Below are 25560 nucleotides of genomic sequence, written 5' to 3'. Positions count from 1 at the left end.
GAGCCCCTTGCTGTGTGCAGTGAAGGTTTGGTACCACTCGCTCCCCTCATGGCCACCAGGGGGCGGTGTGCACTGTCCAGCCTCTACCTGGGGTGACGAGCCCTCGTTCCCCCACCAGCCTTCTCAGCCCTGGCCGCCTTCCCGAAGCACCCGCATTTTTCCAGGTGGACAGCCAGAGCGGACGGTCCCTGCGGGGAGCCGACCTTGACCCAGCCGCCTCAGGACCTGCAGCTCCAGCCTCCCTTGGAGGTACAACCCCACCCCGGGTGCTCAGGGCTCCCTTCCTCTCCGGAACAGGCCCCACGGGACCCACAGGCCGCTCTCCAAAGCGTTCAGTGACAGACTGGAGGCTCCTAGCAGAGCGGGTCTTGTGTGAGGGGGACTGGCCGCTTGGGGCACAGTTACTTTGCCTAAGACAGTAAACCCCAAACTTAAAACTGACCTAGAAAACCTTCCCGTGACCTAAACCTTTGAAGAAAGTAAGCATGAGACATTTTATGAATTAGCAAATATTTATTTTAAGTAACAAAAATTAGTTTTATACCGTACATATTAACAAAAATGCCTTGCCATAGAAAAACAAGCAAAGCGTTTCCTCCGGGCCATCCCAGTGGGAGACCCTGCACCAAGCTCTGCTTTCCCGCGGCCAACACAAGCCGAGGTCTCCCACCTTGAGCCACGTGGGCCTGATCATGCACGGGTCCTATGTGCGGTCACCCCTCTGCCCGAAGGCTGTGCCGACCCCCTGCTCCGTCTCCAGGAAGCACAGGCAGAAGTGGTCCTTGCTGAGGAGGGCCAGGGAGTCCCCGCTCAGGTGCCAGCACAGGGAGAGCACCTGGAAGTCACCTGGAGGAAGCCATGAGGTTAGAGCAGGATAGACCAGCGTTCCAGTGTGACCCAGCTGGAGCCCCAGAGTTCAGTGGGTGGGAAGGCTCCCCCTGGCCTGGGATGCTAAAAGCCACGGGCCCAAGTCAAGTGCGCACGGCTGGCGGCCCTGAGATTTATGGGAAGGTGCCTCCCGAGAAGAGCTTTCACCTTCTGCTCGAGGCCGTGTTTGCTCGCGTCCCCACTCGCGCTCACCTTCCCCTGGTACCTGCACCGACACGCAGCCCGCCGGCGACCACAGGTACACCTTGCTGCCCCCCGTGCAGATGGCCAGCCGGGCCTGCCGCGGGTCCCACTGGAAGCAGCGCACGGCGGACAGCTGCTCCAGCACCGCGAACAGCCTCAGTTTCTGGATGTCCCAGATCCAGACGGCGGTGGGGACACTGTCTGAGGAAGGAAGACGTGAACAGGCCCACGGTCACCCCTTGCCCCCCCCCGCTTGAGCCCCCGTGCCGCTCACGCCTGAGGACAGATGCTGCCTGGGGTCTCAGTGGGGGAGGGGAGGGGAGGGGAGGGCCCTCCCCGAGGCTGCCTGGCACACACGGGGGTCCTGTCGGCCTGAGCCCTGCTCCTTCCCAAGAGGGACGCAGAGGGAGCGGAGGCCAGGGCCCGAGGTGCGGCGGCTGGGCGGCTGCTGCCCCGAGGGGCCCAGTGGCCCGAGACGCCTCTGCAGCAGGACGGGAGGAAGCACGTGCGGCAGACCCGCACCCCGACTCTCCTTCCGAGCGTCTGAGTGCCCGGCCCTGAGGGAGCGGTGAGGGGACAGCGTGCACACGTGCACGGCCACTGACCACTCCTCGTCGCCAGGAAGCAGCCGTCGGGACTGAAGGCCAGCGCCCCGACGCCGATCCTGGGGTTGGCTCTGTCGGCAGCAGGCTTCAGGGTCTGTAAGGAGACCGGCACCGAGGCAACCTCGTCTGGGCGTCAAAAGAGAGAGCACCCTGAGCCTCCTCGCGGGGCGAGGGCCTGTGGTCCTGCCCACACCCCCCCGCGGGGCGAGGAGCAAGGATCTTAGGGAAAACAGGGCTCGGTGGGAACCCGGCCGCGGTGCACAAGGCCCGTCCTCGCGCCCTCCCCTGCGAGGCCGTTTCCGGAGCTGCGACGGGCCAGGCGCCACTGCAGGGCCTGGTGGCCGTCCCAGTGGCTCCTCTGACGCCCTAATTACGCCATTTTACAGACGAGTAACGTCCCAGGTCCCCGACACAGCTGCGGCGTCTCCCTGAGCCCTTTGAGGGCCCTGTTCACCCAAGGAAGTCACTGTTCATTAAGAAGTCGCCCTCAGAGGACCAGCCGTCAAATTAGGATTCCCAGGGCTTGTATTCAGTCAACAGAGCCAGTGGCCAGGCGGCCTGCTGGCCCACAGCTAAGAGACGCTGGCTACCAGGCGTCGCAGGAACGGAGAGGATTTAAAAAAAAACAAGGACCGTCTGGAATCCTGGACCCAGAGGACTTTTTCTTCATAATAAAAGGAAAGGAAAGGGGAGGAAGAGAAAGGCCCCCACCCCGGGCCCAGCTGCTCACATTTGCTCTCCGCGGAGGACAGGGGCCCAGCCGCTGCTCTGGGCGGAAGGAAGGCCAGGCGGCCCAGCACCAGTGGCGGGCTCTTCTCGGCCTCCTTGTACACCACCTGGAAGACAGACGGCTCGGGCAGGATGTGCAGCCGCGGCCCCGCTTACCGCGCCCTCCTGGGCACTCTCCACGAGGTCTCACCCCTGGGCCAGCACTTCAGTGGGGACAGATGACAGACGGGCCAGGAGCGAGGCGGCATGCATCACCGGAGGCCTGACGGGAAGGGCGAGCGGCCCGACACCTTCAGACCACACCGGCCGCGGGATGGAAGGACCCCCAGCGAACCCTGCGAGGCCTGGGGCAGCCCCACCCGACCCGGCCGCCTTCCAGTCCTGTTCCTGCAGCTCCAGCAGGTCCTCCAGGCCCTGCCGGTGTCAGGACCGCCACCGGCTCACGGGCTGTACAGCAGCCCCACGGCTGCTTCTCTCCTCACCACTCACCCATCTTAGGTCCCTCACCAGCAGACAACTCACTAGGGTGTCTGTCCCCATCCCTGCTGTCCCCGCCGAGGCGGGGTGTCTCTCCGGGTCCCTAAGGTCTCCCAGCACCCAGACTGGCGCCTGCTGAATAAATGGATGCTTGTTTCCACCTCAGGGCCTTTGCACTCCTTTGCCTGTTCCTACTGCCCGAATTGCTCCCCGCCAAACCCTGCGTCACCTCCTCCCTGTCTCTGCCCCAGGACCCCTTGGCAGGCAGCCTTCCTACCCACCCGGGGAAGACACCAGCCCTCCCAGCCCTGGCCCAGACTCCATGGGGCAAGGGTCTGCCTGCTCTTCTCCGACTGGCCCAGAGCACAGTGGGTGGCCCAGCAGATGCTTGGCGCCTGCAGGCAGGGGACCCTGTTCACAGCGCAGAGCAGGAGCTGGTCCCAGAGCGAGCCGCGGGGCTGGGGGCTGGGGGCTGGGGAGGGGAAGGACACCACCCTGGACCCCCTGGGAATGTGGCAGGAGAAACAAAGGCCACTGGGCAAGTCTGACGTTTGAAATGTTACAGTATCAGAAGGTTATGGGGATGTAAGTACCTGTAGCACCATAAATAACAGAAAGTGAAAAAGCAGTTTTCGACCCCCCTTCCTCAAATACTGCTCAAACAGAAACGTGCTTCCAGACTTACTATTTTGGGATTATTAATGGTCGCGGGATGGCTGAATTCCGTGATCATTTTCCAAGTCACGTGGTTAAGAATCCGCACCTGTGGCAGGGGGATGGAAACCACGTGGTCAGAGCCGCTGGGGCACTGGCCTTGGGCTTCGCCCCGAGGACGCCCTCCCACCTTTCCGTCGTAGCTCCCGACTGCCAGGAACTGACTGCTGGGGCTCCAGGCCACGGACTTGATGCCCAGGGACCACTCGTAAGCACAGAACGTAGACAGCAGCCGGCCGTCCAGGGAGTGGAGCAGGATCTTGTACTGCCGAGACATTGAAATTGTCACTGAGCCCGGAGCAGGTAAGGCAGCCACTCAGGAGGCAGTGAGACTCGGTGCGGGGACACTGCCCTCCCCGACGGCGGCGGGAAACGGGGACGTGGGACCACGACTAGAGGAGCCAAGCGGTAACGCCGTGGGAAAGGGGAACCGGGCGCTAACAAGCTCCTCGGCTTGACGTCTGAAAGAGGCAGTTAATACTCTCGGCGTTCGGAGACTGTGAGAGAAATACTGGCATCGGCGCTTAGAGCAGAAAGGGTCCCGAGGGGCCTGTCTACCTCCAGGCAGGAGTCCCAGGCGGCCAGCACGCAGCCGTTGGGGGCCCACTCGATCCCGGCCAGGTCCTGCGTGTCCGTGTCAAAGTGCTTGCCGAGGCGGGCGGGGGGGAGAGATGAAATTGAAAATGTTTTCTTCAACAGATACACGAACGTTTACTTTATAACTGATGTGTTAACACATTCAGCATTTAATTTCCTCATCTAGCCACGGACAGAAACGTGTACAACCGTGTCCTCCTGCTGTGACGTCTGGCCTGAGCGCTGGGGAGGTTCCAGGCCGGGTACACGCGGCCGCGATGTGGCTCAGGCCTCCGTCCACCCCGCGCCTGTACCCCCTTCTTGCCTGGCTGAGTCTTGTGCCTTTAAGACCAGCCCAGGCAAGACCCTCCCAGGACATCCCTGCCCCGTCGAGGAGGCCTCCGTCTGACGGCATCCGGGGGTCCTGCCCGGCCCTGTGCGTCTGTGTCCATGGCCTCCCGCCCCGCGCAGGCACATGCTCAGTGTTAAACTCCGGCTCCCTCTTCCGCCTGATGCAGCCACATGTATGCAAATACCACGGAACCAACAGGAAGGGAGGTGGCACCAACCTGGTGGCCTGTTAACTGTGAACACACCGCAAGCATGCGCCGTCTCACCACGTCCTACGAACGCCTGCCGGTGTGCGCGCCACGTGGTTACAGGCAGCACCGGCCTTTGGGAATGTGGAATCCCATTGCTCCACACCACGCAGAAGATGCCCTGGAACCTCAGACAACGCACTTCTCCCCTCCCCCCACGCCCCAGGGTCACTCCGCTCCCAGGTGGGGACAAGTCTCACCCGCAGAAGCTGCCAGTCGCTGCAGACCAAGATGCTCACGTAGTCTTTGCAGTCCCGTCTCTCGGCCAGCGCCAGGTAGCGGCCGTCCCTGGTAAAGGTTATTCCTGCCGAGAAGAGTGAAAGGTCCCGGGATCGAGCAGCAGATTGCAGCAGTGGTTTTCAAGTTAGAACGAGAAAGAGAAAGCAGAGGTCTGAAGAGGGGGACGTGACACACAGAGCCCGGCGTCCGCGGCAGGGAGCGTGTGTCTACACAGGGCGGGGTCTCCACACCCTTGCTCAGACTTCTGACCTGCAGAGAACCTGCGAGAAATACACAGCGACCTGAGCCCCGATGAGCCCCAAAACATTACTGGGAAGCGCAGTGCCCTACGGAGTGTTGTGTTCTTAGGAAATTAACTGCAGGAAACTCAGCTGGTTCAGAGCAGGCTTGTCGTGACATTTCCGATTTTTACTTTTGAATTTAAATTCGGAAGAAGTCAATTCAAGGTTAAGAATCTGGCTGCAACCAGACTGTACTTTCTGGGTCCGTATTAGCGAACCGAGCCCGTGGCCACATTCCATACCTCATGGGTCAAAAGAACACCTAGATGACAGAGCTGTCATTTCCACCAAGGAGGGTGTGTGTCATCTGGAGAGACACTGATATTCAAACTATAAAAATAAAAAATAAGTGTACAATTGCACACCATTCAGATGTGAGGTTCAAACTGCTGACGGCAAGAGAAAAAATGGAAAAATCATTCAAACTATGCACCGCTTCCTCCTGTTTCTTAACTGAGAGACCGTCACGTAACTTCAGGTCTCAAGAGAGTGGGGCGCCCGCCTGGCTCTCGGCCCAGCTCAACCCGCGGGGCGGGCTCCCCGCCGGCACAGAGGACACGTGCCTCTGGCCCTCCTCAGTGATGTCCAGGTGGGACAGGTCGCCATTTCCCCGCTCCAGGCCTCACACAGTTGAGTCAATGGAGGATTCGGTTCAGAATCCGGTGTGGGAGGTGGGGGTGCGAGGCTGACATGAACTGGAGGGGCCTGAGCACCCAGGCCGGCAGCAGATGTACAGGGTTTACGTGTAAGTCCTTCGTCTCTGACGTCCTAGAGGACAGTACCCTCCTTAGTCACTGACGTCGCGTAAAGGAGAAGCCCTAGAGACACAGGTGGGAATGGTCGCAGACGAAGTACTCACTAGGAGGTCTGGGATGTATGTTTAAAATAATCTGGGGGTGGGGGGGGCGGGTATAGAGAAAAAACACTGGCTGTGAGCTGACACACGGCTGAGGCAGCTCTTGCCTGTGTTTGAAATTTTCCAGGGTAAAAAGGTCCCCAAGCCCCAAACTACGACAGAGGAATGGCTTCTGAGTACCTCTGACCGACTCACCCTGCTGACAAGCCTTAGGGTATTTGATGTAGGACACGGACTTTGTGCACAAGGACCAGACAGTTATCCGCAGCTGCCAGGGGCAAAGGGAGGGGAAAGAGAAAGGAAACAGCATACATTTAGCATCTTTGGAGAGACCATTCCAAGTCTTAAACCAGATCGTCAGCACCCAAGCAAGAGATTCCCCGCAGAAGTACCCGCATCAGCAGTCCTGTGCTGTTTTCTGTCTGAAGAAGTGTGTCAAACTCACATTTTACGATTGTTAAATTTAAATTTTTTTTTGGCCGCGCCATGCGGCTCGTGGGATCTTAGTTCCCTGACCAGAGATGGAACCCGGGCCACGGCAGTGAGCACGCCGAGTCCCAACCACCACTGGACTGCCAGGGAATTCCCATGTTCGTTGAATTTAATGCTCCTGGTCCTTGGTTTTCATTTTGTCACAGTATTATCTGAGTGACACAAAGTTAAATATAAGTGCGTTTTAGTTCAAAGTACAGTCATCCCTCCTTTTCGGCCTAATTTATGTTTTATCACAGGCACGTCTGTATAGGAAACAGCGACATATAGAGGGCTCAGCGCTGTAGGGGTTTCAGGCATCCATGGGGTCCCGGAAGGCATCCCCTGCGGATAAGGGTGGGGGATGCTGTAGTCACAGTTTTCACATAGTAATAACCCTAAACAGGCTGCTTAGAGAAACACGTCTAGGAGGGAGGCCACGCAGGACGCCCCTCCGTCCTCTGAAGCCGGTGAAGGGCGAGCGGCTCAGCCTCACCGGGCAGCCCCAGGCCGGCAGGGACGGGAAGTGGCCCGACTCCCCGCACTGGAGGCCTCTGCGCAAGATTTCTGGGGGACCCACCGTGGGCACATCGTGCAGGTAGCGACAGCTGCCCAGGCTGTTGCAAAACGGCCAGAAGCAGACGTGTCAGTGAGGGACCGGCGAGTGAGCCAGGGATGGACGCCTGGGCTCAGGGAGCTGCGCTCGGGGTCGGGGGGGGCACCCAGAGCCTCCGCACTGTCACCCCAGCCCTGTGACAGGCGAGGCCCCCGCACCTAGGCACGGGGAGGGCTGCCGGAGCCGCCCCAGACCCCCTCGGAGCCTCAACGTGAACGATCACCCTTGACCGAAGTTTCCAAATGTTTGTTTCGGAAAAGCACGTCCACACCATTCCCATCGGCCGTCAGGGAGGGTAAATGGGCACCCTGCCACCTCCAGCTCCCGCAGCCCCCAGGCCAGTGGACACGGACGAGGCTGTGTTTACCGGGCGTGGTTGTGAGGTAAGGAACACGGGCTGGAAAACTGCTTTCATCAAATAAGCATAGCTTTAAAAACTGTGGGACTTCACACGAAGTAAAACGCAGGGCCCCGCGTTTCTGTACCAGTGTGACTCCTGCAAGCTAGGCCTTTTTCTTTTTTAGCTTAGGAGGTTTAAAAAATGAATTAACTGCATTTTCTCCACATTGTCTCTTAGGAAAGAAAAGAACCTGATGTCCTGAACTGCCTCTGTGAAAAGCTCACGCGGCATTTAGGGGAGACAAGGGGTGTAGACACAGCTGCAGGGTTGGCGCACTTCTGGGCTGTACTCGAGGTAAAGTGCTTGACCGTCTAAGATAAAGGTGCCAGGGCGTGCAGACGAGGCACGGCCCAGGAGCGAGGCTCACCCTGAGGACAGGCTTGTTCCCTGTAAAACCTCCTGCTCTCGGAGGCTGAGGAGGGTGGAAAGGCACACCCTTCCCAGCCCAGCAGGTCTGGGTGTTAAATCCACCTGGACACGCACAGCCGGCGCCATGTGGCCGGGAGCACCTGTCCTCCAGGTGAGCGAGGGAGAGGAGGGAAGGCCCAGGCGCTCCCTACTGGGGCCCCCCATCCCCTGCCCCGTCCACACTTCTCTGTTAAAGGCAGAAAAGACAGTAAGCACCTAAGCCTGATTTTTACCTGCCATCCCCCATCAAAACCATTAAAAGAAACCCAACTGTGTGTAACCTTAACAAATCCAGTGAGAAAGAAAGAGGCAGATAAACACCTGCCTCCCCTCCGTAAGCTCGAGGAAGGTGGCAGCACTGCAGGAGGGGAGAGCGCAGGGGGACAGGTCAGAGGTGGCCGAAGGGCAGGCTCCCGGAGGGCCGCCGGCCAGGCCCGCTTCTGTGCCCACCCACACACCCTGCGGCGGGAAAGCGGAGGCCAGGGGGCCTTGACCTGGGATTTCAGGTCAGGTCCCACGGCATCACCGTCACCACCAAGGGTCCTTCCAAGGTGTCGGCCCTTCAGCAGGACCCCCCTCTGGGCTGGGCTTTCAGGCGTTGCCACATTTCAGGGTGAACTGGAATGCTAATCTCGCCAGAGAACAGTCACTTTTGAGAAAGGGCTCCTTAGCTCATCTCCTTTTCCACAACACTTTCTAGTTGTCTCGACGTAAAAAAATAAGTACATTTTTATTACTTGATCACTGCTGCCGGTGACCTGGAAAATTCCAGTACTTGAGCAAAAATACTTAAAATGAGCTTTTCCAACTCAGAGATTGTTTGGGAAATTAACTCAAGAAACACAGCAAGGGGCTTCCCTGGTGGCGCAGTGGTTGAGAGTCCGCCTGCCGATGCAGGGGACGCGGGTTCGTGCCCCGGTCCGGGAAGATCCCACATGCCGCGGAGCGGCTGGGCCCGTGAGCCATGGCCTCTGAGCCTGCGCGTCCGGAGCCTGTGCTCCGCAGCGGGAGAGGCCACGGCAGTGAGAGGCCCACGTACCGCAAAATAACAAAAAAAGAACCACAGCAAACTGACAGCAGCCCACCGAGTTCTTTACCAGCGCGGATGTGCGCGGCTTCCCTCTCTTGTTAGAAGTGGGAATGCATTCAGAGGTCAAACTCCTCCAGGTTGACACATGCACACCTGCGTGAACACCCTTGGCTCTTCCCCTGGGCTGAAGCAGAGTCAAGAGCTGATACAACAAAATTTAAAACTTTGGAATAAAGTTTATAAAGTCTGTACAAGATCTATACAATGAAAATATTGCTTAGAAAAAAATTTTAAAGACTTAAAAAAACGAGAAGTATCCTCTGTGCATGGATCCAAAGACTCAGTATTGTTAAGATGGCAATTATCCCCAAACTGGTCTACAGATTCAGTGCAATCTCAATTTTAAAATCCTGGCACAATTTTTTTTTTTTTTTTTTTTAAAGAAATTGACTAATTTATTCCAAAATCGATACGGAAATACTAAAGACCCAGAATGGCCAAAACGACTTTGAAAAAGGACAAAACTGGAAAACACACTGATGTGAGTTTCCAGACCTACTATTAAGCTTGAGTGACCCGGAGCATGTGGTATTGGCACAAAGACAGACTAAGAGATCAATGGATCAAGACAGAGTCCAGAAAGAGACCCACATACCCACAGGCAACTGATCTCTGACAAAGGTGCAAAGTGGGGAAAGGATAGAAATTCACGACAAAGCGCACATCTAAACTCAGGAGCTAACATCACAAAACTTCTAAAAGAAAACAGAAGAAACTCTGTGATCTTGGGTTGGGCAGGGATTTCTTTAGACACAAAGTGCACAAATGATAAAAGAAAAAATTGACCCATTAGACCCCGTCAAAATGAAAGACTGCTCTTTAAAAGAAACTGTTATCAAAATGAAAAAGCAAGCCAGAGACCAGGAGAGAATATTTACTAAACATGTATCTGACAAAGAACTTGTGACCAGAACCTTACAGCTCAACAAAAGGACAAACGGCCTAATACAGAAACGGACAGACGATATGAACAGACAAGAGTTATAGGATGACGGGCACACAAAAGACGCTTAATATCATTAGTCAAATGGAAATCACCAAGAAAACCTACAATGAGACACCGGCACACATCAGATTGCCTGACGGAAGAGGCTGTGATGAGCAGCACTGGTGAGACTGTGGAACAGACTCCCACACTGCTGGGGGCAGGGCTCAACGGCAGGGCTACTGCGGTAAAGAGTCCGCGGTTTCTTCAGCCGTCAACATACACCTCCCGGCACCCCCCACTCCAGGTTTTTACCCGAGAGAGAGAAAAACCCGTGTCCGCAGACAGCCTGTGTGAGGATATTCACAACAGCTCCATCGGCCAGTGGGTGATACACACACAGGGTGGGGAATCCACACGGGGACACCACTCAGCTCCGAGAAACCGGAGCGGATGCCCACAGACGCGGACGAATTTCAAGAAGAGCATGAGGCCAAGTGACGGGAGCCAAACACACAACTCTGCGAGCCACGTGGCCCCTCTCGCGTGGAATCTGAACCGTAAACCAAGAGCGACAGGAAGCAGAGAGGTGGGCAGCAGGACGACTGGAGGGCGGGAGGTGCCCACTGGGGGGTGTGAGCATGCTCCATCCCCACCGGGGCGGCAGCTACGTGTCCCAGCTCACGGTCCACACGCTTAAAGTGGGCGAATGTTGCTGTTCATAAGTAGTCCCAGTTGGCTTTATTGAGATAGAAGAAAAAGTTTTCCGGTCGGGGTTTATTTTTTTAAGCCAACTACAGGCTATTTACAACATACATACTAATATTTAAGGATACGGAAAGGCTGAAAGTAAAAGGATGAAAAAGATATACCCTGAAACCCTTAACCACGGAAGGATGGCATTTGATGCCAACATCTGACAAAACACACTGCAGAACAGAAAAAACTATGAGACGTGAAGAACAGTTTATTATGATAAAAGGCTCAATTCACCATGAAACTTGTAACAGTTCTAGTAACAGAGCCTCAAAAACACATGAGAAAACCTGGCAGAGCAGAGGCAGCGAGGAGGGCACAGCCCTGTTACATGTTAACATCCTGTAACACAGGAGTGAAACGGGCCGACGATGGCACAGAATGGAAAATCGGAACCCATCGTGTCGGTGTAAAGAAATTCAGTTCTCGAGACAGGTGGTAAAGACGGACTTCTTAACAAATCCTGTTGGGAACAGATAAAAACGGATTCACTCCTGACACCACCACTATAAACTCCACGTGAACCTGAAACACATATTTAAATTAAGTGTGTGCATGGGTATGTATAAAATAAGATATGGAAACTTGACGTCACCAACACTTAGAGAAATGAAAATGCAAACCACAGTGCAGTACCACTGCAGGTCTACTGGACTGGCATCCATTTATCATCCTGATCAAACCGCATCTCCTACAACCAGGCGACCTCCCCTCCCCAAACGTCCGAGAGAGAACGCCTGGATACGGGCCAGAGCAGACGCCCACAATCCATTCCCTGCAGCATGGACCGCAACAGCTCCAATGCCCAGCACCAGCAGGGTGGCTGCATAAACCGTGGCACGACTTTCCCTACAAGGACTGAAAGAAGCAGTCAAACCCTCGACATGGATGAATCTCAAAAACGATATCTAGGGGGAAGAAAGAACCACAACAGAACACAGACTATGAATTCATTTAAGCAAACTTTAGACCAATGCACACCATAGTGTATGGTGTCTGCACACACACGCGCACACACAGATGAGACCTTAAGGTAAGTAAGGACATGCTTAAAGCAAAATGCAGAGCAAGGGGCCCCGCGGGCTGAGGTGGGGCCCACAGACACCCTGCAGTCCTGAGCGCTCTGTTCTCAGGCCTCACGGCAGCGCACAGGCTGCCTATCAGTGAACCTTGTCCAAAGAGCACGGTTTCTCTTTCACACTGGCAGGTGCCCGTCTGGGGGCTGGATTTGGGCCCGAAGAATTATAAGCATGAAGCCTTTTAGATGAGGCTATATGAACAGCTCAAGTTCTCTCCAACAGCCCTGTAAAATGTCAACGTGTGTAACGTGGAGAAACCAGGCCCCCTTCACTTGCTGTCTCCCTCCCCAACGGCCTAAACTGGCAGACATCAAATTCAATATAATGACGAGATGTGTTCACACCACCCCAGCCTTCCCTGATCCCCTAATGGGACACATTGACGAGATGAGTTCACACCACCCGAGCTATCTCTGATTTACTGTCAGATTTCAAATGTTCTTCGCACTCAGAGCTCCTGCCCAGGGCCCCATGTCCCAAGTAAGCCCAAGGCTTGAAGAGGAAATGAATGAAGAGGTTAGAAACACACAGATCAGATGTCCTGAGGAAAAGATGTAAATTTGTTCATATTGAAGTTCATTTTCAATTGTTGAACGAAGAACCTGTTTAAATCCTTAAAAATGTAATTTATCTGTTCTTTTAAAAAAAATCTTTTCTTTTCATTAAAACTGGGCAAAAAGATTATATAACAACACTCATGGGCTTATAATGCTCTGACCACTTACGACATATACCCTTCCCCCCAAACCACCCACTCTAATGCTCCCAAGCAATTCAGGAGGGGGGGCATTCAGGGCATCCCACTCACGTGGAATTCCGTCGTGTTGAGGATGTGGCGCCCATCGGGGCTCCAGCAGGAGGCCACCAGCCCTGCCGAACCCTCGTCTATTTTGCAGTGCCACTCTGGCTGCTCCAAAGACCACACCTACAGTCACAAGAGAGAGACGAGTCAGTGCGCTACGTAGGCTCGAAGACCACCAGCCAGGAGCTGTGTGGAGGCAAACACGGGCGAGCCCTCGGAATCTTCCAGCACAAAGGGCTCGGCCTGGGGTGCACCACAGAGGTAAGGCACGCTTCTCGGTGATGGCGTGTTGTCGCGCTTGGAAGGGTGCACCCCTCTGCTGTCCCTGAGACCTCAGTTAGGTTTGGGGTCTACAACAAGACACATCTCAGCGCCCCCACACAGGACGAGCGAGTTGCTGGGCTGCCCTCTGAACGTTGCCTGTTACTGGATAAACTTGGTTACAGATCAAGGACACTTAAGTGTCTTCTTATCCTAAAAGTACTTAAACTGTGAGCGAACTATGCACGGCCTTTGAGCTGTGCTGCCTCTTCTTCCAGACCGGCAGGGCACAGGACGCGGCCCTTCGCGGGGGCTACGCTCCGGTACGGGGGGCGTCCGAGCCGCGGGCCGCAAACCTGCACCAACCCCCGCTTGTAGAGGGCACACAGGATGAAGAGCGAGTCGGCCGACCACTCGATGTGCTGGATCTGGTCCAGGCACGTGTACAGCTGGTGGATCTGGAGGGTGTGGGCATCCCGGACCACTAACCGGTACTGGACGCAGGAAGCCTGGAAAGGGAGGAGAGAGGCGGGCGGTGTGGGCTCTGGAGGAGGGTGCTCTCGGCGTGGCGTGGCGTGGCGGCGCGGCCCTCCAGCCAGGGGCTGCCTCCTTCTCTCCCTCCACACACGCTTTCTGCCTAGACGGCCTCGTGCTCATCACGTGGACAGCCCTTTCTCAACCAAGATGAGTTAATGGAAGATAAAAACTGAAATGTACAAACCAGGTGCCCAAACTGTTAAATCCCCGGGGAAAGTATTATTTTAAAACGCTCCACTGGAGTCATTTTCTACTTTCTTCACTGTATGACTATCACTGAAGCAGGAAGCAGCACTAGGGAAAGGCTCGTCTGTAAACAACCAAATCCTCTCTGCTTTTATCACCTGCAGACAGTCTGTAAGGAGTGAGCAGGGAGGCTCAGGGCTGCTGGCGAGAACGACCCCAGAAACACGACCCCAGAAACGCGGCTCCCTTCTGTTCAATGTCTGACCTGGAGCCTAAGCAACAGAAAGTCAATATACAGATTTGAAATTCTGCAAGCGTACGGACGCTTCATAAATGCTCATTTACCTGTGATGAGAGAACAGAAAAGACCTATTGGTCTCTGCCCTCAGGTCCTGACACAGGGCTCCTGAATGAAACCCTTGCAACTTCCTGGGTGACAGGAGCATCTTTTGTTCTAGAGCGGCACCTCTGGGTGGGCTCCCGGACGGGGCTGTCACCCGGAAGACCAAGCCAAGATTAGAAGCTTGGAATTTCAGCCCCACTTCCCTTCCTCTCTGGCGAAAAGGTCTAAAAATGGAGATAATGATGGCTCAGGCCCATGTGATGAAGGCCCCGTAAAATCCCAATAATACGGGGTTCAGAGCTTCCAGGGGGGTGAGCACAACCAGACACAGAGGGTGACGCATCCCAAATTCACAGGGACAGAAGCTCCTGCACTCAGGACCACCCGGACCTCACCCTGTGTATCTCTTCATCTGGCTGCTCATCTGTGTCCTTTACCATATATCCTTTAATAAACTGGTAAACGTGTTTCTCTGAGTGCTGTGAGTCACTCTAGCAAATCAATGGAACCCAAAGAGGACATCATGGAACCTCTGACCTACAGCCAGTTGGTGAGAAGCACAGGTGACAACCTGGACTTGCAACTGGCGTCTGAAGGGGGAGGAAGCAGTCTTGCGGGACTGAGCCCCTAACCTGTGGGACCTGGCGCTCTCTCCAGGTAGGCAGCGTCAGAATTGAGTCAAACTGTAGGACACCCAGCTGGCGTGGTGGACAACTGCTTGGTGTGGGGAAAAAACCCCACACAGTTGGTGACCAGATGTGTCAGAAGTGTTGAGTGTGGCAGTCGTGTGGGACTCATAGGAGGAAGGGCTGGGGGGTTTCTTACACACACACATTAACTTATTCCTAATCCTGACTCTGAAAAGTTTAAGTGTTAATACAGTTTTCTTAAAGATACAGTTACTTTATGTCCATATTTGTTAATAATATCCAAATCCAAGCAAATAATTTCTATGATTGAGTAAACGTATCTGCTAATAGGAGAGTACCTCACAGTTCAAAAATCAAGAACTGGCTTTTAAATGTTAATTGCTTCATTTTTGTATTTATCAAGGTCAAACTGGATTATTGGATTTTTGTTTTATAAACTCCCATTAAAAAAAAGCCACAAGAGGGACTTCCCTGGTGGCGCAGTGGTTAAGAATCCGCCTGCCAATGCAGGGGACATGGGTTCGAGCCCTGGTCTGGGAAGATCCCACATGCCACAGAGCAACTAAGCCCGTGTGCCACAAATACCGAGCTGGCGCTCTAGAGACCGCGAGCCACAACTACTGAAGCCCGCACGCCTAGAGCCCGTGCACCGCAACGAAGAGTAGCCCCCGTAGCCCCCGCTTGCTGCAACTAGAGAAAAGCCTGCACGCGGCAACGAAGACCGAACACCGCCAAAAAAAAAAAAAAAAAAAAAAAAGCCACATGAGTTCTGCATGGGAAAAGGAGAGTGGGGGAGGGCCTGCAGATTAGAAATACTATGTGTCCCGTGTCTATTTTTTCATATTTGTAGCTTTGAAAGCTGTGATCAGTTACAATAAACTCCTTACAAAATGGAATGTTTGTAGCAACACTTGGAAAAGCCATATCAAATCTGTTGCAAGATATTAAAAATGGCAACATGGCCCTACTTTTTCCAGCACCTAGGATAGAGCTTTGAAGAACATGGTTCCAGTAACATTACTGCCTAGTGCTCACGATATTTAAATCAGAAATATCTGATTATTTTGGTGTAAAAACCAAAAAAGTACCAAAATTTAATGAGGAAATATAATCTCTCTCTTTATAATTCACTAGAATTTTCAAAAATGACCAAAGGGGGGGAACCCCTAACATATGCGGGAGTATTTTGAATATACCAAGGTTTTTGGGGTGCCATTTAAGCTAAAGACATTTTGTATTTTGGAGCTGAATGCCATATTATGTGATTTAGAAAAAAACCTCCACAAAGAAGGCAAACATGTACATCCATCCTCAAAGAACCAGATGAGGATGAAAGGAATGTTAACAAAGCTCGAACTGAAAAAAGAATCAGGAAGCATCAGTTAATTAGTGAAGCTAAGTACACTTTTTATAAAGCATAATTTTTCTTCTTAATGTCTTTCCAATGCCAATTACCCCTCACCCACCACATGCCCTCACCCTAAGATTCTGAGGGTATACACGGGTCACGCTGGTATATTTCAAAACTTAACTTTCATGTACAAGACAGCTCAGTGATGTCAGAAGCATTCTGCCTGCCACCCATGGAATCAGCAGCTCAAATCTCAGGAGTGGGGACAACTCTCTTTATCTGCGCATAGAATGCTAGTTATTTAAATCATTCATCTGGCATGTGGTAGAGACGGGTGAAGAGGGCTGGGAAAGGCGACAACAAGCAGCTGCACCACTGCACCAGTTTACAGCCAACAGGACTATATACCTGCCTTTTGTGACAAACTAATAACAATGATCCGATATCTCCTGTGTCCTCAAATCCGTGAAAGCAGCATTGTTTTTACCGGCCTTTAACAGGTGGGAACCCAGGTGCAGGCAGCAGGCGGCTTCCTAGGTTCCCAGGCTGCAGCATCTTCCCAGGTCCCCTTCCCAGGGTCACCTGTCTGCAGCACCTGCCCGGGGCCCACACCTGCAGACCCTCGAGCTCCCTCCATCCGGGCCCAGCGGCCGCCCCGCTCTCCGCTCCCTGGGTCCCCGCCTCCCGGTGAGGACAGGCGCCTCTCCGCGGAGGGCCCACCCTCGGCCCAGGCCCCGCGGCCGCTCACCAGGTACTTGCCGTCCGGAGAGAACTTGCAGAGCAGGCTGGAGAGCTTGAACACCTCGGAGAAATTCATGGCGGCCGCTGGACCCCACGACCGCAAAACCCAGCCCGCCAAGCCCGCCGCAGCCACCCTTCCGCGGCCGGAAGTGACGGAGGGCGAGCGCCGCAGCCAGTCAGGGCTCCGGGCGGACGCGCGGCATTATGGGGCTTGTAGTTCGCCACCCGGCGCCCCGCGCGCCGCCGCGCCTTAAAGGAGACGCGGCGTTTCGTCCCACCCGGGATTTCCGCCGATGCTCGGGTGTGGGGAGGTCCCCTTCAGCTAGGGTTGCCAGATAAAATGCAGAAAGTGCACTTAAACTGAACTTCATATAAACAGCGAATCATTTTCTAGGATAAATATGTTCCCCAATACTACATGGCACGTATTTATGCTAAAAAATTACCCCCTTATCTGAAATTCAAATTTAACTGGCGTCCTGTGTGTCTGTGTATTTATATTCATGTATTTATATTTAAGGTAAAGACATATTTACATGTAAATGTATTCAAGCATAAACATGCGCTTGTGTATAGAATATATAATATAGCGCATAATACGTGTATTATATTTTATACATGGAGTATGAATAAATATTCGTCTTTCTTTGTTTGTCTTTTGGCTAAGTCCGGCAACTATGGCTGCAGCAAGGCCCTCACTTCACGTTCAGGAGCTGCTCTGATCCAGGAGAGAACGAATTTGACGCTTACTCCGCACGGAGAGCGCGTGGATTCCGCGCACCCGCTTGTCCATCTCACGCGCGCACCTGCGCTCGAACCCGCGAGGAGGAGAAGGACACCCGGGCCCGGACCCGGGGCCCCGCCGCACCCGCCCTCCGCACGGACGGGAGCGAGCAGCTGCGTCGGCGCTGGCTCTGGCAACCTTGTTGGCTGCCCCGCGAGGGCCTTGTCCCCTCGCCCTCTAGGGACTCCTGGTCCTCTTCACCCAACTGCAGCCTCCCCCCACACCCCCGCCAGGCCCTGCCGGCGCCTCTGCCGCCCCAAGATGGCACGGACCCCGACACCCAACCCCGACCCTGCGTTCTGAGAACCAAGACCCGGCCCGGGTCCTCCTCGTACCTCCGCGAGCCGGGCCCGCGTCTTCGCCCTGCGGAAGCCCACCGACTTCCCAGAACGAACGGGTAGGGGATGCGTGCAGGCGTCCTGCTCGGCGGTGCCGGCCTTTTTTTTTTTCCCTGGCCAGATCAAACCCTGTGTGTGATTCGTCTTTGGGCCCACCCCCCTTACCCCGCACCTTGCAAACAGTAGGTGAGCCATAAAGGTGTGTGGCAGTCAGCCAGACGGGCCAGGTGAGGTGCGGACGCCGTGCACCAGTCCGGGGCTGCGCACAGTTCCACGGCAACATTGCCGCGTGGGTTCCCCTGGCCTGGGAGCATCGGTCGGAGGGAGATAACGGGTCCCTTGAGCACCAGAAGGCAGCGTACACCACGTGCCCGCCGCCTAGAGCCTTCGAAATTCGCCAGCGTGTCGGGTTCTCCAGCCGAGGCCCTAGGACTAGGTGAGAGCCCCGAAGAGCCCGTCTGCCCAGCGGGGGACGCGGACCATTGAGCCACAGGTGTCGGGGCCTGAGGGAAGTCTTCGCCTGAGGCGGTCTCTGCGCGTAGAAAGCAATCCCCAGTGCACGACCCACGTGTCGCCGTGGACACCCGTGCGTACCTGCGCAACGCGAAACGGAATCCGGCCCCCGGGGCCGGGGGCCGGGCGCGGGGTGGGGGGCGGCGGCGACCCGGGAGTGTTTGCGTACAGAATTATTATTCCCTGGGGGCCGTGGTCACATCCTCCGCCCAGGAAGAAAGCGGGCTGGGGCCGAGAGAGTCGCGTCCAGAGGGTCCCCGCGGATCCGTAATGCGGGCCGGGGCCGAAGCGAGGCCGTGACCTCCGCTGGGTGAGCGGTGTAGGTGGCGCGCCCTCCGGGGGCGAAGGAGCCCGGCTAGTACCACCCGGAAGCAAGCGGTTCCATTTAACCCCGGATCCTGGGGTCGCGACCTTCACCCCTGTCCCTAGCAGGTCACAGCCAGTGCGGACACTCCGCAGACCTGGGTGGCGGCGTCCCTGCAATGCGCGGCCCTTCCCCTTCCCCTTGGATTCCCATCGCCCGGCGCGCAGAGGTCCCGCGCCAGTGGGGGAGGAGGAGGGAGACCCGGAAGATGCGATGTCTCGGGGAAAGGAAGGCGTCGGGACGCGGAGTCTGCATCTCTGCCCCCCACCCCGGCTCCCGCGCGCCCTTGCCCCCGTTCCCCAGCCGGTCGAGGGTCGCCGTCCCATCTCCGCAGCAGCAGGGCCCCGGCGCCCAGCCCGCGATCAGCCCGAGGCAGGCCCCGCCGGGGCCGACAGGGACGACGCGCGCCAAAAGGCGGCGGGAAGGAGGCGGGGCGGAGCGTGCCCCGGGACCCCGACTCGGACGCGGCCAGCTGGGGGGGCGGAGCGCCGGGCGGCAACCTTGACCCCAGCCTGGCCCCGCCGCCCAGCGCTCCTCCTGCCAACGGCTGAGCGGCCCGCGCTGCCTTCCCGCCGGCCGGCTACGGAAGGCGCTAACGCCCGCGGCCACCCCTCCCCGCGGCGCCTCCCCTCCTCGCGCCCATATAACCCGCCTCGGCGGCCCGCGCCCGCCCTGCCTCCCCGCCCGCGCCCGCGCCCGCCCAGCTGCACCCGCCTCTCGGCCCGCGCCTGCCTTGCGCCCCCGAAGGGGTTACGCGCCGAAGCCGGGGCGGGCTAGGGCATAGATTCCTGGGGCTCCGACGGCACCAGGTAGGCAGCGCGGGGACCGGGCGCGAGGGGCTTGGGCGCGGTTGGGCTCCGCCGGCGGGGCCTGAGCTCAGGGCAGCCGGCGCACGGGCTCGCGGCTCCGAAGCTGGGAGGCGGTGAGAGGAGACCGTGTGCACGAACTCGAGAGAGGGTGACATGAGGGCTACCCCGAGTCCGACCAGCTCCTGGGACGGGGCACGTGGGGCGGCGGGGAGCCCGGGTCGGAGTCCAGCCGGCCAGGACATGCGGCGTCCTGCCAGCAGTGCGGCGGCCTCTGGGGCCTGGAGCAGCCTCCCTGGGATTTCCGGAGGGCCTGCCTGGGGTTAACCCCTCTCCACCTCCGCTTCAAGGGGACGTGGAGAATGCGACCCCGGGGAGAGGCTCGTTCGGGGGTGCAGGCACCTGTTGCTGACGAGCCCCTCCCTGCCGGCCCCCACTCCCTCTGTACCTGCGAGGGCTGTTACCGATCCGGAGGCGTTAGCCGCCCCACTCCTCACAAGGCTGAGTGAAACCCAGGTCTTCCCCTGGACCCGGAGAACTGGGCATGACCCCTAAGCTGGTCCCAGGAGCCAGGTTCCAGAGCGGCATCTCTTGGTGGCCCTGAATTGGCCCGGGTGCCCCACCTGTCTGTCTCCTGAGTCTGTTCCAGCTGGGGAAAGGATGGGTCAGAATGTGGTCCCTGGGCCGCCGGCCTGGCCAGAGATGACACCTCTTTCCTGGATCCCTTCTCTCTGTTCCTCCTTACCTGGCACTCACTCTCCTTTTAGGCCTTGGGCTGCGGGGTGCGGGGGTAGTTATTATTACCTTCTTACTCAGCTTGTATTTTTGTCTGGTCCCTAAGTGGATTTGCACAAAGTATGCACGTGTCTGCATGAATACCTGGGTGACAGGTAGACCATTGTCAATCAGCAAGGGGCTGGGGTGGGGGTGGGCGGGGGAAGTGTGCTGTTCATCTCTGACCAGAGGTCATTTGGTCCAAGTATACTGTGGCCTGTTTATTAAATACTGGACATTTGGGAGCCATTAGCTCAGTGGTTTTCTTTTGTTTTGTTTGCTGATGTTGTTGCTGTTTATTTGTTTTAACCTTATTAATTAGCTTTGGGGGGAGATGCATTGTATACCAAAAATCCAGCACCCATCTTTCGATTTACTCAATAAAAGTGAAAGAAGAATTGTATTGAGAACGTAAAGACAGTATTTAAAAACTTGCGACGAATGAATGTATGGCTTATGCATGTGATTTTAAAAATAAGATAAAAAGTTGGGCGGGTACCAGAAGCTGCCAGGGTGTCAGCAGGAGGCTACCAGAGGAATGGCCACAGGAAGCTCAGCCCTGTCTCGAAGTCCTGGTGAAGGTTCTGGAGAACAGGGTAACTGTCTCCAAATTCCACAGGGCAGCCCCATGGAAGGGCCAGTATGGTGCCGTGGTTAATTGTGTAGGTGTGGAGGTCAGAATGTTAGGGTTCAAATCCCTTCTTTGCCACTTACAAGTCAGGGACCTTGAGCAAGTTACCTAACCACTCCAAGCCTCAGTTTACCCATTTGTAAAAAAGGGCAGTAATAGCCCCTGCCCCAGAAGATTGGGAGAACAGTAACCAAGATGCCATATCTAAAGTGCTTAGAATGATGCCTGGCACCCACAGGTGGGCCCCATAGTGCCGGCTGTTGATGCTGCACCAGAGACTGGAGAACCAGAAGTCCTTGGCGAGGTGGAGGGCATAGTTCCCTAGTAGCCAACAGGTCTCCCCTGGGAGCGGGTGGGGGGGAACGGAATGGCTGGCAGTGAGGCAGGAATCTGCCTGTGGTTTGGGTGGAGGCTGATGGCCTCTGTCAGGGGTACTGCAGCAAGGATGCCTCCTTTAGTAGTTATTTATAGGGTATGCCCTACACACATCCACAAGTGAGATGCAAACGACACAGCCAAGATGGCGAGGAAAAGGAGAGACTGAGAATTTGGGGACAGGACCTGGCGGAGGTCCTGCCTGTAGCCGAGGACGGCATTCACCCCAGGATTCTGACCCCAAAAGGGAAATCATTTCTTTGGTGGCTGAAAGGAAGCTGCATGTTCATCTAACTGGGAGACAGCTTCCGGTCACCAAATTCAAGGGGAATTTATCCTCCAGAGACTTGTATAAAAGATATCACACACAGGTTGAACTTTGGGTTTGCAAAAAAAACTCCAAAAAACAAAACCCAGAAACATTCTTCAATTGTGTGTTTCTTCTATCCAGCCCCCATAAAAGGGAAGGGCACATCTTTATTTTCCAATTTGGGCGTTTCTGTGGGAGTGCTGAGTCAACGTTTTAAAACTAGTCATTTTCTGATGATTTAGTTTCACACAGCAAAAAGGAAAAAAGAAACTGAGAGGTGTGGTCCCTTGTCACCCTGACCATGTTCCTGTCTGGATAGTAAAGGCCTAACTACGATGGGGATTTTTGTCCCCAGGGCACTGTGTGACAATTTACCCCTGCAAATTGCTGTCAGGTGATCCCATGTCCTGCCCAGATTTCTAGAACATGGAAAACACATCTGGAACTAGCAGCATCCATTTGTGTGTAACCAGAACATACAATGTCTTTTCTTTTTTAAATTTGCCTTAAGTAGGTTACATAGGACGCCTGGACAATCGTTTCTCTGTGTGGAACGCAGAGGAAAATTGATTCTGTACCAGAAAATCTCCCTCTGCTCGTCGGGGTTCAAGTTAAAGACAGTTTTCACTGAAGCCGGCTCTGAGAGTCTGCACCAGTGGGCATAAACTTTCCATCTGTCCCCACCCTTCGTGTCCGCTCTCTGGCTGGGGTATTCCTTTGCAGACCAGACATTTGCTCCTCAAAAGTGCTTTCTTTTCCTGGAGGTGCTCCCCCGAATCAGAGACCCAAAGAGAACAAAACTTCTTCCCAACGGAATCACTGATATTTTCAGTGTGCGTGGCAGCTGCTACGGACATCTCAAAATTTCGTTTGTGCTTGTCACTGAGTTGAAGCGAGTCGCCAGATGTGCCACCTGAAGCCCCATCATCACCATTTCACAAATGTGCTTTTACTTTATTTTTATTTTTATTTTGGCTGAGCCACACGGCTTGTGGAATCTTAGTTCCCCGACCAGGGAACTGCGCCCTCGGCAGTGAAAGTACGGAGTCCTAACCACTGCACCGCCAGGGAATTCCCCCAAATTCGCTTTTAAATATCATCATAACTGTGTTAGTTTCCTGGGGCTGCCATAGCAGATGACCACGAACTAGGGGGATTAAAACGATTTTTAAAAAAAAACATTCTCTCAGGGTCTGGAGTCCAGAAGCCCCAAATCCAGGTGCGGGCAGGGCTAGTTCCCTCTGGAGGCTCTGAGGTGGAATCCGTCTTTGTCTCACTCCCAGCTTCCTGGGCTTGTAGACGCATCACCCCAATCCCTGCCTCCATGTTCACATGGCCTTCTCTCTATGTCTGTGTCTCCCCTTTTCTGCCTCTGATAAGGACACTTGTCATTGGATTTAGGGCCCACGCTAATCCAGGGTGATCCCATCTTGAGATCTTTATTTTATACATCTGCAAAGGCCCTAATTTCTAAGGCTCTGGGTAGACATATCTTTTTTGGGGGGGTTGCCATTCAACCCACTAGCGTAACCATAATTCAATGTAATTGGTTTCCTTTGTAATTTTTTTTTTGACCTGTGCCGCGTGGCTTGTGGGATCTCAGTTCCCTGATCAGCGATCGAACCCGGGCCACCCACTAGGCCACCAGGGAACTCCCTGAAATATTCTTCTGAGAAGCAGTCCTAAGCCTTCGGGCTGCCCAGGGGCCAGGACACAAAAGGTGAGGAAGCGTTCTAAGCCACGTCCCTCTTTGCTCAAAGAGGCACAAGGGACACCCCAGTCTGTTCCAAGCACAGCCAAGGGTGCAGGGGCCGCTCCCCGAGCTTACGGGCTCTTCCCATGCCGCCCCTCCCCACACATCTACAGCCCCTGTGCCCTGGAAAGCAGGCTTCAAACCCCAGCACCCCCTCTCCTCGGGGACTGCGTGGGTCACCGCAGCCCCCAGAGTAGGGAGGGAGAACAGACACACACACAGCGGCTTTGGGCCATCGGTGCCAGAGACGTGCTTAGAGGTGGGCAGGAGGACGGGGGGGGGGGCGGGGGGGGATTGGGGAGGCGCCTCGGAGGGAACCGGACCCAGGAGAGAGGTCAAGCGGCCGGGAGGTCTCTGCTAGGCTCGGAGAGAGGAGATGGGGGCCCCGAGGGCAGGTCTCGGCCGTGGACGTTTCGGGCGGCACCAGAGGGTCGGTGGCTGGGACACTCTGTGGACCTTGGACTTGGAATCAGGTCTCCCAAAGAGTGAGCCCCGGAACGGACCTGGGAGCTGGAGGGGCGGGGCCCCCGGAAGGAGAACCCCGCTTCAGCCCCGCCCGCCTCTTCTGTTCTCCCGTCCGTGTTTTGGGTCCGAGGATGAGTTATAACCATGACAGTAGACATTCATATGTGCCCCCTCTGATATACATGCATCTGGGTGTTCACCCCACTTGCAGATGTGAAGCTGAAAAGCTCGGATCAAGTGACTAAATCGGATGCAGGGGTTGGTCTGGCCGCCCATCCCCGGCACGCCTGGGACAGAGGGCGCAGCGGGCAGGGCCCTGTGCTGGTAGTCCAGATAGCAGTCCAGAGCAGGCCTGGCTGCTCCACGCCTCCGTCAAGTCCCCAGGCTCTTCACACAGGGGGGTGGGGCACACACCTGCCTGCTCGCTGTAGGAGCCCGAGCCGGGGCTCCCCTGAGCGGCCCGTGGGAACACACCTGATAGCCCAGGAGGGCAGACACAAGGTGCCCAGGGAAGGCTGGTCCAGCCCCTCCGTCCCCAACAGGCAGGCACAGAGCACCTGGGCATCACCCATCCTGCCTCTCACCAGCCTGGGTGCAGGGCCCTGGGCGGCAGGGCTGGGCTGGGTGCCCAGGGGTCCCTCCTTTGTGGTCCTGCTCGGGGTGGCTGCACGTGGGACGGACCTGTCCGTGGTGTGTCCCCGCCCAGCGCCAGCCAGCAGGTCACTCCCTGAGGCCCTGGGTGCCTGTGGGGAGGGGGCGGGGGCTCTAATTGCTCACCTGCTGCTCCGAGGTGCCAGGCCCTGTGGGGCGGGCATCTGGGGAAGCCTCTGGCTAATTGGGCAGGTGGTTTCTCCTGGGGGCAGGGATGCCTAGGTTGGGAGAGGTCCTTCGGAGTGGACAGAGAAGGTCCCTCTCACCCCTCCTGCCTGATTTCCTGCGATTTTAGACGTGGCTTCCTGGGCTGTTTTCTCCGTCAGGGCTGAGACGCGTGAGAAAGACCCTAGGGTTTCTATTTGGCAGCCTCCCGCGGCCTCCGGGCTCACCTGGGCAGTGCCCATTTGCCAGACGGAGGCCGCTTCCGCATGTGTGGGGGACGGGCCAGCATGGGGACCAGGAGGGCGGCCCGGGGCCCAGTGTGTTGATGTAGGGGCGGGTGGCTTGAAGAGTGTCTGTCGGCCACGGAGAGGGGTCTCTGCAGAGCCTTTGGGCCTACAGGAGGGAAAGCTGTGCTCGCCGTTTTAGAAGCCTGTGTTTCCCAAGCAGGACACAAATAAACAAATCAAATCACCCTCTCTGCACGAGGCTGCCCCGCACTTAGGGTCCTCGGTCATTCGCATTATGCGCAATGCAAATTTAGCACAATTCCCCACAAGACCGAAGGAGGGCCGCAGGTCATTAGTATGCAGATCAGAGGAGCCCCTAGGTATTTGCTGCGCTGTGGTTTGCAAGGCCCTGTAATTAAAGGCCCCTCTCCTTTTACTCTCACCTCTGCTTTCCCGCTCGGTGACAACCAACAAAACCCCCGTAATTAGGAGAGACTCCATCTTCTTTTTTTTTCTTTCGGAGTCAGGCAAGCTGCGACTTGCTCCTGGCTTCTTAGTTTCTGATCAGGGATGCTCCTTGCCTAATTACTTGGCAGTAATGAAGGAGGAGAACACGGGCTGTGAAAGTCTCCCAGAGCCT

At 55.9% G+C, this 25560-nt stretch overlaps 2 protein-coding genes across 6 annotated transcripts in view; one reads left to right on the top strand and one right to left on the bottom strand.

Moving 5' to 3' along the window:
- Positions 1-493: 493 nt before the first annotated feature.
- On the bottom strand, positions 494-16924 carry WRAP73 (WD repeat containing, antisense to TP73). 5 transcript variants are annotated; one of them, XM_081223970.1, is made up of 12 exons: positions 16772-16899; positions 13313-13465; positions 12702-12818; positions 6344-6416; positions 4972-5075; positions 4155-4241; positions 3727-3861; positions 3568-3645; positions 2407-2512; positions 1677-1802; positions 1081-1272; positions 494-846 (listed from the first exon to the last, which is right to left on the bottom strand). In XM_081223970.1, exons 1-12 carry the CDS (start codon positions 16838-16840, stop codon positions 704-706), a joined length of 1383 nt encoding a protein of 460 aa, XP_081080096.1. In that variant the 5' UTR covers positions 16841-16899; the 3' UTR covers positions 494-703. The 5 variants fall into 5 exon arrangements, with proteins under 5 accessions (XP_081080096.1, XP_081080100.1, XP_081080097.1 ...); XM_081223974.1 differs by having other exon boundaries at positions 3568-3861; positions 16772-16924; XM_081223971.1 differs by having other exon boundaries at positions 1094-1272; positions 3568-3861.
- Positions 16925-19517: 2593 nt separating this feature from the next.
- The window catches only part of TP73 (tumor protein p73), a 68312-nt gene continuing 62269 nt past the window's right edge, over positions 19518-25560 (top strand). The window contains exon 1 of the mRNA XM_081224802.1: positions 19518-19572. The gene's annotated coding sequence lies outside the window, so the exon portion shown is untranslated. The remainder of the gene's footprint in view (positions 19573-25560) is intronic.

Source organism: Mesoplodon bidens, assembly GCF_964165515.1.
Source record: "Mesoplodon bidens genome assembly, chromosome: 2".
Lineage (NCBI taxonomy): Eukaryota > Metazoa > Chordata > Mammalia > Artiodactyla > Ziphiidae > Mesoplodon > Mesoplodon bidens.
Note: the sequence above shows the minus strand (reverse complement) of the source record. Positions and strands in the feature narration are given on the sequence as shown.

Excerpts from the sequence above, each read along its gene's own strand:
- WRAP73 (XM_081223974.1), bottom strand. The coding sequence starts at position 16,840 with ATGAATTTCTCCGAGGTGTTCAAGCTCTCCAGCCTGCTCTGCAAGTTC. Across the intron at positions 12,819-13,312 it reads ACAAGCGGGGGTTGGTGCAG|GTGTGGTCTTTGGAGCAGCC; the intron begins GTTTGCGGCCCG and ends TTGTGACTGTAG. Across the intron at positions 5,076-6,343 it reads CCCTAAGGCTTGTCAGCAGG|GAATAACCTTTACCAGGGAC; the intron begins GTGAGTCGGTCA and ends TCTTCTCGGCAG.